General features: G+C 37.8%; 1 protein-coding gene across 5 annotated transcripts in view; it reads left to right on the top strand.

Annotated features, from left to right (window-relative positions):
* Positions 1-14,910, top strand: part of LOC121318094 (UPF0606 protein KIAA1549-like) — a 56,625-nt gene that overhangs the window by 31,937 nt on the left and 9,778 nt on the right. For 3 of the 5 annotated variants that reach the window (XM_041254371.1, XM_041254370.1, XM_041254368.1), the window contains exons 4-13: positions 289-457; positions 1,868-1,998; positions 2,590-2,776; positions 5,290-5,349; positions 6,221-6,366; positions 8,910-9,087; positions 9,736-9,923; positions 10,784-10,986; positions 11,551-11,678; positions 14,274-14,467. In XM_041254371.1, the coding sequence (XP_041110305.1) occupies positions 289-457; positions 1,868-1,998; positions 2,590-2,776; positions 5,290-5,349; positions 6,221-6,366; positions 8,910-9,087; positions 9,736-9,923; positions 10,784-10,986; positions 11,551-11,678; positions 14,274-14,467 (1,584 nt within the window). The remainder of the gene's footprint in view (positions 1-288; positions 458-1,867; positions 1,999-2,589; positions 2,777-5,289; positions 5,350-6,220; positions 6,367-8,909; positions 9,088-9,735; positions 9,924-10,783; positions 10,987-11,550; positions 11,679-14,273; positions 14,468-14,910) is intronic. The other 2 variants (XM_041254372.1, XM_041254369.1) reach the window with 1 other exon arrangement.

Genomic DNA, 14,910 nt, shown 5'->3' with positions numbered 1-14,910 from the left:
GATGTGTTGGAAGTGCATAGGTGTGTAATTTAAGTTTAAAACAATTACTAAGAATTGAGGTGCTTTGCAAGGTACCTTCCAGCAGCATGTTTGACTGTATCCAGTGCCATTGCCCCTCACCATTCATGGAGTAGGCACTTCATGCACAAACCCCAAACATTGCCGTGCCAACAACATAGGAACCCATAATGCACTGACAATGGAAACAGAACAAGTTGAAGACAAGTGAACTAGGTCCTGGGGGGATAAAAACACAAGGATAAAGTTATTTTCTCTTCTCTTTTACAGGTGCTGAATTATCCCCCAAATCTCACCATTCTGGTTACCTCAGGTCCTATTGTCTACACAGCAATAGCTGTCATCAATGCCTTGCATCCATCTATAAGGGATACCTCTCCCATTGCCTCTCTTAATGCATTATCTGCAGCACCTGACCACCAGTTCCAGGTTCACACAGGTATTCACAACAATATAATCATCTAAATAGAGGGAACCATATTATTGTTGTTTTTACATAAATTTCCACAGTACTGTTTACAGCATAGCAGTGTCGGGTGCCGGCGGGCAAAGAAACAGCAAGAAAGGAAGAAAAGGAAACAATTCTTTATATTAAATGCAATAAATGATTGAACAAAAGTCCATGTTTTTTCTTTTTTCAAGGAAAAATAAAAATAAGCCAACGAAATGAGCCAGACTGTTATTTACAATGCGTTAGGTAATGGGTAGCCAGTATATTTCTCGGAGCTGGTGCGGTTAGCGTGCTTAAATAGACAGGTGTAGGAAGGCACAGGAATAAACAGTCATAGAATCAGGCTTGTGATCGTGAAAGGCAGAAACAGTATGAAACAGAGTCCATAAAGTTAGAGCTCCAGCGTTAGCGTTTTCCCAAGCAGACTGCTGACTGACTCTCAGCCTTCCCTTTTATCACTGCAGTCCCCACTCACACAGTCAGCGATCTCCTAGTGAGAAGAAGACAGCAGGTTCCTCACAGTGAGCACGCCTGTCCGCTGTTTAACCAGCTTGATTACTTGAGCAAGGCATACAGAGACTGGTTGGGAGTGCCCCGCACATAAATGGAAGATCTTAAAGCAATCTCACACATAAAAAATTTAAGGCTGGCAAAGCAAATAAGCACCTCCTCTCGTGGGGAGGGTGGATTTACGCTCCTGTAGAGCTTACTGGCTTTGTCGCAAGCAGTCAAACAGGCAGGCACTGTTCATGAACCTCCTCATATCCTCCTGCTGTGGAGTGGCATGTCAATATGACACCGTGAAATGGGCCTCCATACTTTGAGACATTAGTGTTCACCACTTTGCGATTGGTGAAATACATCCCATTGATAGTCCCAGAGAGAGAAATATCACAGCTCCTGAGTTTCGATAGGATGTGCTCACCCCCATAGCAGGAGCAGCAGTGCTTAACAGCTAAATCTGGCTCCCAAACACTGTATATAAGTTCTAACTTGAGTTTCTACTCAATAACCGTATTTTCCACAGAACAAAGCAACGTTTTAGTGTAGCCTTCAGGGCCCTCATATTCAATAGACAGTTCTGGGGCAAGATGTGTGAAATACTCACAATAAATTATTCAAATATAATTTTGGTTTGCATATTTATTTTAGTTTGCAATTCCCCCCAAACAACAAGATACGTCAGCATTAATATCCAATGTAGTTGACTGTGTCCCTGGCACTTAATGAAACTTCTTAGTCATTTGTTTCCATTTCTGTGCCAACCTAATGACTTGGTTCAGTTGTTTTCTGTTTACCAGGACAAATTAATACTGGTGTTCCCTGAAGCATTTTGGCATGTTAACAAACAGATTCAAAGCATTTCATCTTTTTTTTTGTATGTTGAACTCTTTTCAGTACTTCAGTTTGTCCCTAACCACGTTGACGTGAGGTTTTGTAACTTCAGCGAACGCATTGAGCAAGGATTGACAATGGCATTCTCAGAAGTACGAAGAAGATACCGGGAAACGACCAGGTTCACTGTGCACGTAAGAGCTGCATTTGTCTTCCTTTTAGGGACGTGACCAAATAGCACATGAATACAGTCAGCAAAGCAGGGACTAATAAAACTGCACTTGAGAATGTTGTAATCACTTGTAATTGTATACGATTTCATTCATATATGTACGCACCCAATCATAAGTTTATCGACTTATTGCAAGGCCCAGTAGTGCTATGAATATATATTTAAAAAGACAAAAACAAATGTTGGTGAATGGCAGGTTAATCATTTTTACACATGGCTTTAGAAACCATTTTCCATATCACCATACAGGCAATTTGCAGATAATCTATACACAGTAAAAATCAAAAATTATCTTTTTGTGTGTACATTTACTTACACACTGTAACCTCAAAACTGCGCATGCTGTACTGTATTCCCTTTGTAGATTACCTGTGAGGAAAAGCGTTAGACATGGAAGCTGCCCTTTATGCAGGTGTTCTACAGTTCATTATTATTCAGTAATACAGGATCCCCTATATATGCACAGTATGAGATTTAAAAAAGCAATAAATAATGTCTGAGAGCACTAATGCAAAAGGAAATCATTGTTATTGATTTTCTTTTTGTGTTGTAGGTTTTAAACATAACCACAGATGTGTCTGATGCGGGGAGACTGCTGAGGAGTCCTGTGGATATTACCTTTGCCATTCAAGATTCATTTGGATTCCTGAGTGGCTCAGACGTGAGCAACCTCATGAGGATTTTAAACACTGTGGAGTTCAGCTTCTATCTGGGCTTTCCAGTGCTACAGATAGCTGAACGTACGTCCTTGTACTTGCAAACGGAAACCACTTTTGACAGTGTTATTCAACAAAATGTCATTTATCGCTATATGTTAAATATAAAGTGAATAATGCATTTAAAATCTAGGTTGACATATATATTGTGAACCCATGTAATTAAATTAAAATTAAAAAATATTGAACACATTATTGTGTATGTTCCTTGGGTCACATCACCACAGTCTAAAGGATCCAATTTTTTTAAAAAAAAAAAATAAAAAAAAAATATATATATATATATATATATATATATATATATATATATATATATATATATATATATAAAAAAACATACAAAATATGGCACCACTACACCCAAGAAACATACAAAATGATGTGTTCAGTATATATATTTAGCGATTTTTCTCTTTTCAGGATGTGATGTGATCAGTATATAATGTAATAATTATTATATATTCCATCAGTGTGCACAAGCGCATTCTAGATTTCTGTGATGTAGAACTAAAAGCAGCAGCTCGTTTCAAATTCCTATTGGCGTCTGGGAACAGACAGCTAATTGTACAGATCGAGCTTTGTGCCCACAGTGCTTTCAACAAGCAGGAAAAAAAACACTGTCAATTATTAGTTCCCTTTGAGTGTAAAGACACACTATCCTCTCCTCATTATAGTAGAATAACAACTCATCTCCAAAGGAATGTGTGTGTACTGTAGTCATTCTTTCTGCATTAAAAAGAACTGACTGCTTACTAGGTCTATGTCAGTTTTCAAAATTGTTTCCTTTTAGTATCAGTGGAGTCAGCTTTACACAGCATATCTGTCAATAGCTACACCCCCTTTTGAAATTTTCACCTTTGTTGCTTTATAACCTGGAATTAAAATGCATTTTTTTTTTTTTTTTTTTTCATTTATCTACACATCCTACCCCACATCTTCCAAGTGAAAAAAATATTCTGTAAATTTGTAGAAAATTAAATAAAAATAAAAACTGAAATAGCTTGGTTGGATAAGTGTCCACCGCCCCTTGTAATAGCAATTCTAAATTAGCTCAGGTGTAACCAGTCTCCTTTAAAATCACACACCAAGTTAAGTGGCCTCCATCTGTGTTAAATTGAAGTGATTCACATTATTTCAGGATAAATTCAGCAGTTCCTGTAGGTTCCCTTTGCTGGGTCGTGCATTTCAAAGCAAAGACTCAACCACGAGCATCAAGGTGCTTTCAAAAGAACTTCGGGACAAAGTTGTTGAAAGGCACAGATCAGGGGATGTGTATAAAAAAATATCAAAGGCTTTGAATATCCCTTGGAGCACTGTCAAGACGATTATTAAGAAGTGGAAGGTGTATGGCACCACCAAGACCCTGCCTAGATCAGGCTGTCCCTCCAAACTGGATGACCGAGCAAGAAGGAGACTAATCAGAGAGGCTATAAAGAGGCCAATGGCAACTTTGCAAGAGCTACAGGCTTTTATGGCCAAGACTAGTCAAAGTGTGCATGTGACAAAAATATCCCAAGCAATCCACAAATCTGGCCTGTATGGTAGGGTGGCAAGAGGAAGCCATTACTCAAGAAACCCCACCTTGAATCCCATTTGAAGTATTCTGTAAAAAGTTTTGTGGTCTGACGAAACTAAAACTGAACTTTTTGCCCTAATACAAAGCGTTATGTTTGGCGCAAACCCAACACAGCGCATCACCCAAAAAACTCCATCCCTACTGTGAAGCATGGTGGTGGCAGCACATGTTATGGGGATGTTTCTTATCAACAGGGACTGGGGCACTTGTCAGGATAGAAGGGAAAATGAATGGAGCAAAGTACAGAGAAGTCCATGAGGAAAACCTGCTGCCCTCTGCAAGAAAGCTGAACCTGGGACGGAAGTTCACCTTTCAGCATGACAACAACTCAAAGCTCACAGCTAAAGCTACACTAGAGTGGCTAAGGAACAAAAAGGTAAATGTCCTTGAGTGACCCAGTCAGAGCCCCGATCTAAATCCAATCGAAAATTTGTGGCATGACTTGAAGATTGCTGTCCATCAACGCTCCCCAAGGAACTTGACAGAGCTTGAACAGTCTTGGAAAGAAGAATGGTCAAATATTGCCAAATCTAGGTGTGCAAAGTTGGTAGAGACCTATCCCAACAGACTCACAGCTGTATTAACTCAGGGGGTTGGAGACTTATCCAATTATAATTTTTCAGTTTTGTATTTTTAATATATAATTTTTTTCACAATAAGCACTTTGTCCCCTTAACAGTGTGGAGTATGGTGTGTAGATAAGTGGAAAAAAATCATCATTTAAATGCATAAAACTCTGAGTCACTGACACAACAAAATGTGAAACAAGTTGAAGGTGGTGTAGACTTTCTATAGGCACTGTGTATATATAGCGTTTAGCAGACAAAGTAACCGTCCTCAAACAAACACCACAGTATGCATGCACAGTACAGTAAATCAATATTAGAATAAAGAACTGTACACTATCCTCTAACTGTCTCCTTTCTGGAACAATTCATACATGTTTTATGTTTTTTGGCAGCTTTTCACTATCCAGAGCTCAATGTGACCCACCTACTGAGGTCATCGTGGGTGAAAACAGGTTCGTTTTAGTTATGTGTTTTTTTTTTTTTTTAAATGAATGTCCTTATCAGAGAAATACAGTACTTCTCATATTGGGTGTAAATGGTCTCAGCTTTAGAGAGAATTTGTGAACACCACCACAGCATCAGCATACCTGTAGACCCGCAACATTTTTTTTTTAAAACTAAAACAGTTACTGTAATCAGAAGAACAGCTATGCTAAAAGTGTACATTATTAAACAACTAAGATAGATTCAGAGTCTCTGATTGACTTTAGCTGAATATTCCAGAATGTGGGAGTATAATATCAGAAAGCCATATCATCTTCCATGCACAGTCTGAATATATCCCTGTTTTATCATCCTGCAATAATTATTATTATTATTATTATTATTATTATTATTATTATTATTATTATTATTATTATTATTATTATTATTAATTAGTTTGTTTATTTATTTTAATGGAGTACCTATCTTGATTTTACCCCCATTTCCTCACAAATTTGGAATGTCCATTCCGAGTGTCACCTCTCTGCTGTTTCCCACATACTGTGCTAAGGACTGAAAATAAGCAGATGACCTCTGATCCCACCATCAGCCAATTGATTATACAGGAGCTATTGTGCAGTGAGACAAATTAACCCTGGCTGATTTTCTTGTATAACCCACAGGAATGCAAAGGCCAATGCAGCCAAGATCGGCAACTCGATGTGACTGATTCAAACCAGTGAGATCCAGATTATGAGTCACCCTATGCTCCATGTAGTAGTGCCTTTATTGGAGGAGACACTGAGGATGTGCTTGGAAAGGGAATTTAAATAAAGAGGTGGAGGGTGGTGGAGTTGGTTGACTTGTGGTCGGTTCTTATTTCTTTGTCTTCTGTTCCAGTTGTTCTAGGTGTCTATGAGCAGGGACCAAATGACAAGAAGTTTCAGGCTGAGATGGAGCGCAAGTTAGCCCAGCTGCTGGCAGAGGTCCTGGGTCCAAGCAGGCGATGGAGGAGAGCCACCAACGTGGGAAACAACAGCGTGCAGGTAAACTAGGAGTACTGGGCTGGGATACCTGTTACATCGAGGCTTTAAGGTTTCAGATCCTACCCAGGATATTTGAAAGTGGCTGACCACCAACTGGTAATGTCGCCAGGTTTATATTTTCCTAAATGCGTAATATATTTTTGAAGGCTTTTACATTTTCATGTTTTTTTTGCATAGTTGTAAAATACTGTCACGTGTCCATTAATGCAGTCTTAAATTATTACATCAGTATAGTTTAATTCTCCTTAATAAAAGTGTGAGCTAGGCTACCTTGATAATAACCCTAACACTTGCTGTATACATAGGTGCCGGAGATACTGTAGATGCCCACAGTCCATGGAATGATATGGGAGCAGTAAAGATTTTTAATTTCCTTCAGCACTTTATTTTAATAATTCAAGAGATTATTTAATGAATGTAGCTGTGCTGGGAACAAGCCTTTCAGTTTAGCTCAGGAGAATATTCTTTTAGCCAGTCGATAAGGTATTGACATGTGAGGGGTCTCTAGTTTGATCCTTGTCTCCTGCAATTACACCATTTGTTAATTTCAGATACCATCAGTGACATCTTTCATTAGAAGTGCAGGGGATTGATCAGTAACCCTTCTTGGTGGTGTTGACGAGTGTTTCAATTTACTCCGATTATGACCTGGTTTAATAAAATGAATATCTGCAAGTAAACTAACTAGTTTTGAGCTGTGTGGTGATGTATTTATGTTTATGTAGTTGTCTCTGTGGCTGCTGAGTCACAGGTAGGGTTTTTTATATTTTTAGTTTTGTTCAAATTCAGGTTTAGCAGTTACAACTTGCAGCTGAACATCTGTGAGGTGAAGGTACATGTTGACTAAGTTCTCCAAGATGCCATTGCTGGGTCCTCAAAAAGTAGCTATTAAGTGCTATTGAGTTTAGTAGGTAGGCTTTTCCTATTGCATTGGGAAGTGTTGCTTAATTGCAAACAGCTGGTTAAATATTGAATAGGCGGTGAAGCCAACACTCTTTAACTAGCCATTTTCTGGACAGTTATAAATCAGTTACTTCAAATTTAGTAATTTGCTTTCAAGAATTAAAACTCCCATTGGCTTGCTAATAAAGCACATTCTGTATGGCTTTCTCCAGCACCTGCTCACCATGACATAATTTAGACACTAGTTAGTATCCATGACAACATGGCCTATTCATCCTGGGTCTTGGTCTCTGAAAGACAGTTCCTAATTTTGTAATACCCTTTACCATATACAGTGGTAATAGCAGATCAATTATTAATAGCTGTACAATTTCACAGGCAGCAGATCTCTTATTAAAAAATATGAACACACCATAAAAATGATCTGATACTGTCTTGAAGCCTTGGCAAACAGTAAAAAAGCAGCACCTAAACTGAACTGTCACAGTGATTTGTTTCGGGTCATCAAATATTTGAAAGTGAATAATTTGATCTGTTTTATGCCAGTCTTATCAACCCTTTTATATCATATTGAGGCATTTATGATTTAGCGCCAACAAGTTTTGTAACAATAACGGTTTCCTTTCACAAGAAATATTCAAGGTTAAGGAAAAGTTGTTGTTACTTCCTTGTGTTGTCTGTATTATAGTTGCATCTTTGTAAATTCTACTAATAGCAATTGCCAGGTCATAATTTATTTAGCTAGAATATACCTGTGGCTTCTTAAAACAATTTAGTTGTTTAAATACTGTAGTAGCATATAGTGGAAAAAAGATACTTGTTTCCAGATTCAAAATATTAGCTTGACTGAAACGGCATTAGCTGATAATATTGCAGTCTTGCATACAAGTAGGGTAGGTAGGTTCATCCACATGTAAGATATTATGTTAATGAATAAATAAAACACATTATTATTCAACAACCCTGCAGCATGAAAATGTGCCTCGACACAATTGCATCAGTTGCTACGGAAACGACTTTGAAGACTGATATTTTTACGTTTCAAAGGTTTTGCTGCTTGAATTGTCACCTACCACAGAATAGGCCTCGCCTCAGAGATGTTTCTTTCATTTGATGTTGGTTACTTTCACATTTTGCTTTGCCAAATATTTTTTTATAAAATGTATACAACCCTACTTTTGTGTTGCAGCGTATCTGACTCAGACCATGCTAAAGTTTTACTCAACACTGCAGTGTTTAAAAGAAATGCATTTCTTTACCTTTGTTTTATGTTGTGTTGTCCATATCGCAGCAGTATTATTTTTAAACATAAACTGAGCGCCCCCCATTTGAGAACGTCTGACCTAGGGAATACATTTCACAACGTTTACTCTGGAGTCTGCTCTGATTGAAGTTAATGGTGTATTGTGGGAACAGAAAACTATAAGCAGCAGCATGTAGGAGGGAGCCAGAATTGGATACACTAACAATCTTAAATTCTGTTTCTCCCTCTTGAGTAAAAGTTCAGGAACATGTTCCCTAGGGTATCATATATTGCTGAGATACGGACAACACTGGATAGAGCAAAGTAACAGTGATGCTTTTCGTGTGAACACTGCATATGTATGGGTTTAAATATACATCTTTTTGATTTTGCCTAGATTGTAAAAATGTCAAGGATTGAAGGCAGTGACAACCCGTTGGAGTTGATCTACTTTGTGGAGGGTCAGAATGGAGAGAGGCTAAATGCTGTCAGTGCTTCCAGCCTTATAAACCGGATTGACCTCCAGAGAGCTGCCATCGTCCTGGGCTATCGCGTACAAGGCACACTGGCCCAGCGTAAGTTTTTCAGTTCTGTGGAAAATGAATTGGGATCCAGCATATGTCAAGATTGTGTTTATTTTTGGATTTGAATTGGATGCCACAAGGATACAAGGATATCTTTGACTAGTGCATGCTATTAAAGAACACTTGAGTTAAGCAATAGAACTCTAATTAGAGGACATTGCTGCCTGGAAGTTGACCATGTTGTGAAGGTAGGAGTCCGAGCCACAAGCACTAACGTACAGACATGGGCAGCAGGAGTTTATTGAAAATAGAAGTAAACACAGCCGTTATTGCTATTTTAAATGTTTAAATTACAGATTAATTTGCCTTTATCAAATCTTTGCTTTTCTTCTGCTGGATTTTTTTTCAAAGATAGACATTCTGTCTAAGTGTTTGTTGATATAATGGAGCTTCCTGAATATTCTAATGAATATTCAAATGAATACATTAATAATACAAACGAGAGGATCAACTTTGGCTTACTGAAAAAGATTGCAATAATGAAACTACATTTAATCAAATAAGATTTTACTAAATTAATACCATCCATCAATAATACAGTGCCTTTTGTTGTTGGAGGCGTGAAACGCATGGATTATGAAGCTGGGGTCTCGTACATGGGATTGTTCATTGTTTTCTTTTCTCATCATTTCCACTCAGCAGCTGTGGAGAAGATTAGTGCTCCTCCGTCTGAGACCCAGAACAACAACCTGTGGATCATCGTGGGGGTGGTGGTGCCGGTGATAGTGGTCGCCATTATAATCATGATTCTCTACTGGAAGCTCTGCAGGACTGACAAGCTGGATTTCCAGCCAGACACCATGAGCAACGTCCAGCAGAGACAGAAGGTAGGCTTGCTGGATTTGCCTTCAGTTATCATGGATTACGTTTTTTTTTGTTGTTTTTTTTTTTTCAATGTGAACAAGCAAAATTGTTATTTTCAAGCATAGCTGATATGAGGAACAACCTTGGGAATTGTATTGTTTTTATACAATCAACAGGCGAATACTGGAGTCAAAATATAACCAAGGTAATGTAAATAACATAACTGTTTTCATGGATTGATTTTTTATATGTATTTTTTGGTGGTGAGATTATTTTTTTTTGGACAAAAATTAGAAAGGTCTGCCAACTGTCGGACATGCCTTTGTATAAATGACTGATACCCAAACGAATTGTATGAATTGTGTAATATATAAAAAGCTGCATCTCCCTGTTGCTAAGCAGTTTTAGACACAGTTGAAATATCAGTTAAACAGGAATAAATATGTTTTTTAGTGTGGGGCCCAAATGCAAGGTCAATGCACAGGCTATTCAGAAAAAAAAACAAAAAAAAACTATTTGCTGTATTTCAGTAATTGAAATAACACTGAATGTTGTAAAAATCCTGAAACGCCAAGGGGATAGTAAAAAAAACAAAAAACAGTATGAACATCATTTGATGCTACTTCCTCTGAAACCCCCTACTATATATTTGATCAAATGTGACCCCACACAAAAATAACACCTATTATTTCTAACGTACTGTATTTGTACTTTCTGTACAATGCCATATTAAACATGGCAATAACCAATGCTATAAAATATGTTCTATATCTCTTCTTACTGATCTTCCTGTTCCTGAGTAGTGACGGTCACAATGGGGCCTGAACAAAACTTGCCTGAACACCTGATAGGGAGACCTGTTTTGTCACTATTCTCTTTACAGCTGCAAGCCCCCAGTGTGAAAGGGTTTGATTTCGCTAAGCTGCACCTCGGGCAGCATAATAAAGATGACATCCTGGTCATCCAGGAGCCAGCTCCACCACCGATGCCGGTAAAGGAAATGACTCTGTCAGAGAAGGGCGACGTCCCCAGCCCCACATCCAAGACCTCTTCAAAACCCTGCAGAGGAGACCGGCGACGAGGCAGGTGAGTTAGAGAGACTCTACTCTGACACGGAATGGAAAGATGGAAAATACTGTAAAGCAAGTGGCAGCTAAATGCTGTCATTGACATGTATTGCCCTGTAAAATGTGTTTGTATGTGGTGTGTCAGTCATAATATTTCTTGTTGCTTATTCTTGGTTTAAAATGCACATCCACATCATTTTATTGCCAGATTTAAGAAGCCAAGTAAGCCAAGCCAAGAGTAAGTAGCAGGGTTCTGAAAAGCCATTTCAAAAAGAGCTTTGAAACAGACTTTAAAGGCATAACTATAAAAAGTTGTCAGGATGTTAACAGTGAAAAGGAAAATGACAGGTATGTTATTTAAACAGTTGTAGCTGTATTTTGTGGAACCCCACTACTTACTCTTTAAATGAGGATTCTGGTTTGATTGTTTTCTTCTTTCAGACACAAAAGGAAAAAAAAATAAGTGGCTCAATAGCTTAGTAAAACTGGCCCAAAAAGGGTACAACACAACACAATGTACTCTCTAAAAGGTGTAAATATATAACTGTGAAGCCAAGACTGTAAAGATTCTGTCATTTGACAGAATTTCCCCGTCTGATGCTGAGTCTACAGTAAGTGAGCCGTCCAGCGGGAGAGAATCAGCTGAAGAGTCCATGAGGGCCTCTGTGACCAAGAGTGAGGCCAAACAACAGCGCAAAGTAGCCAAGAATGGTGAGTGACTTTAGATTGAAAACGTGGGCATGGTCTGATACGACTGTACAGCAGACCTCAGTGTATAGGCCAGTTCCGTGTGGCGCACTGGCAATGCAGATTCTGACCCCTGCCTGTGAGATGAGGTTGAAAGCTCTGCAAACAATCTTGGCTCTTTTGTGCATTGGATTCAGTTCCCATCCTATTACATTAGCTTCACTTAAATGCATATTTAGTTTGCCGTGTATAACCAGAATAGCATATACACACACATGCGTCGCATCTGGAGGTCTGGTTTTGATGCTGGCTTAAGTTGTAAATGAACAAAAGCACCATCAACACCTCTCTGGATTTTCAAACATCTGGCTGCTTCCAACACATTTCCCTATGCACAAAATGATAATAATAATAATGTGAATGTATTAAGTATAAATTCCAGTATGTTTGAGACCACTAATAAAAATGTGACTTCGAAAGGGCTTCATGTATTGTCATTTGTCATTCAAGAAATAATCAGATCGAATAAGTTAGACATAGGGAGTCAGTCTGGGCTATAATCAGCCAGAGTTAAAAAAGACCCAAAGGGATTTTTTTTTTTTTTGAATTACTAGAGGTCAAAATCTGATATCAGGATAAAAATGCTGTTTTGAAAGCATCATACAAACATGAAATTCCATTGTGAATACTTCATTTAAAAAAAACAAACAAAAAAAAAACATTATGTCAGCTATTAAATGGTATGAGGCAGTTGATACTAATGTTAAAAAAAATCAAGAGACCACCCCTTCTTGAAAGATAAAATTGAAACTGAAGTCCTGGAAACACTCTGCCCTAGAGGATATAAGAAATAAATCAGTAATAAATAAAACTTAACATTGTATACATCTAGCATGCCATTTCATTTTACAAGGCTCAGGGAATTGAAGATGTTTTTAGTTTTCTTGGGATTCCTGTTTATGTCTTGACCCTTGTCTCTCTTTTATTTTGGCTGGCAGGGAAGAATAAAGTTGTTAAGATCATTTCTGGAAAATAAGACAGTGTTAAACAAAAACATTTATTAAATGGACAGTTCACAAGTGGCAATTGTTTTTCAAAGTCTTTTTTTAGATTAATATATTGTATTTTTTATCAATAAAATCCCGTTTTATATCATTAACGTTTGAACAGCTGTGCTGGTCCACGTATAAGGTGCATGTTTTTTGCTAATGCCTTTCTGATAGAATCAAAAATAGTGTATATATTTGTATACATATTTGATCTGATCCTATTAAAAGGTACCACTTTGTTCATGCAGTTTTGTGTTATGAAACAGTTCGAGTGTTGTTAGCTACCTTAAGGTTTCATGATTATTCTTACAAACAGACTTTAAATAACTCATGAGTTCATCTTTGCGAATAAGGCTCAATAAAATGTATCATACATACTGAATAGGACAAAAAATAAAATCCAGTCTTGTGGTAGGATTTAGGTCACGTCATTAAGTCATGGCAGTACTAATGTGGAAATGTCTTTACACCTGAAAGTAATGTTAAAAATAAAAAGATGAAATGAAAATAGAGTTACTATAGGCTGTCAGAGCTATACAGCTCAGACTTGATCTAGATAGTTACTATTTGAACAGATCTGTAATTAATTTGTGTTTTTACCATGCAATGACGGTGAGGACATCTACAAAGCACATATGCCCTCTAGTGGCAAACTGGGATATGATCATAGGCATACATCAGACAGATGCACACAACAGATTCAGATAATGCAATGGCTTAACACCATCAGTTTAAACGCGTTGTCCCCGTTTGCTGTGGCCAAAGTCTCTGAAGGTACAGACTATCTTCTCCATGTTGGTCTGATTTCATTGCTGGTCAGAGAGATTGCTACCCTTTCTAACTAGAAACCCACTTAATAGGATGCTTTACATCTGCAGCATTTTCCAAATATTTCATTTCCAACCTGTACAATATTCTGTTCTGTGTCTTTTGTATAGTCATCTATTGTTTTTCTGCTGGGGTCATTATTTAAGATAACTAACTAGCCATGCTAACTAACTATTACAGAAAAAAATGCTTCAGAAAAGACTCCACCATGCTGATTTTGGGGATGTGAGGAGGGGAATCATATTTATGTTACGCAGTGCATTAAAGCTGCAGGTTAAGCATTGTGCTCTGCGTAACACTGATATGCTTCCCCACCTCCCTTCCATAGAATTAACCCTGAGCAATAATAGAATCATAATCAGATATGAAACAGGCGAGAAATGAAGTAGTATGGAAATGTAGATGATATATATAGATAGTTTTCTTTTTAACACACACTGTGCCATCTTGGTTTACAGCTTGTTGTGGAAGGACAGCACAGTGGCCTAGGGGTCTCTTAGGAGAGATTATTATTAGAATTGATTGGTTGATTTAAACAATAGTAAATCTAAGATTAATCAGGTGGGGAGAGTACTTTTAAAACTTTAGTATACATTTTAAAATAAATCATAAAGGATCCTTTATTTTCAACACCATCAAGTTTGTAGAATCAGTGTTGTGATGTTATTAAATCTATACTGTATTTTCTAACAGAACTCTGCAGTCCAACTAATTGCAGTTGTCCTCCCCTTCTCTACCCCAGGACCACCACAAAGCAATGGCACAGAAGAACAGCTGTCCTCTGCTTCTATTTTCGATCATGTGGACAGGATTTCACGGTCTTCAGAAGCCAGCAAGCGCCTTCCCAACAAGATTCAGCTGATCGCCATGCAGCCCATGCCAGCACCCCCAATACACAACCCAGTCGTCACGGAAACCTCCAAAATAAATAAAGAGGTGAACACTTTTGTAATCAAAGATTGTACTTGTGTATGTAAATGAGTCTGCGAGATTAAAGATGTTCTAGACAACGGAAACTGAATTGCTATTTACATCATAAAGATTGTATTTGAAGCAATGCTGTTCTAATGTATGGGTGAATTCTGTCCAGGAACAGGGACTTGATATTATGATGGTCTGGTAACCAACACTTGCATAGACATAAATAGACATATTCAGTCAGTAAACATTCAGCATTCTAGATTCAGAACCAAATTTAATTTATTTCCCACATGGGTTGCATAGCACCGGTGAAAAAAAATATGCCTATAGTACAAAATGGGTTTATTTAGATTACAAAATTTATAGCTGCATATAAATAACTGGTGAAGTTGTATCTGTGGTGCTTGTCCGTTCACTCGCTCGTCCATCCATATGTATGTTACAGATGTGTGTATATA

This window comes from Polyodon spathula, chromosome 7 (assembly GCF_017654505.1).
Source record: "Polyodon spathula isolate WHYD16114869_AA chromosome 7, ASM1765450v1, whole genome shotgun sequence".
NCBI lineage: Eukaryota > Metazoa > Chordata > Actinopteri > Acipenseriformes > Polyodontidae > Polyodon > Polyodon spathula.
The sequence above is the reverse complement of the archived record's forward strand: the minus strand, read 5'-3'. Positions and strand labels throughout refer to the sequence as shown.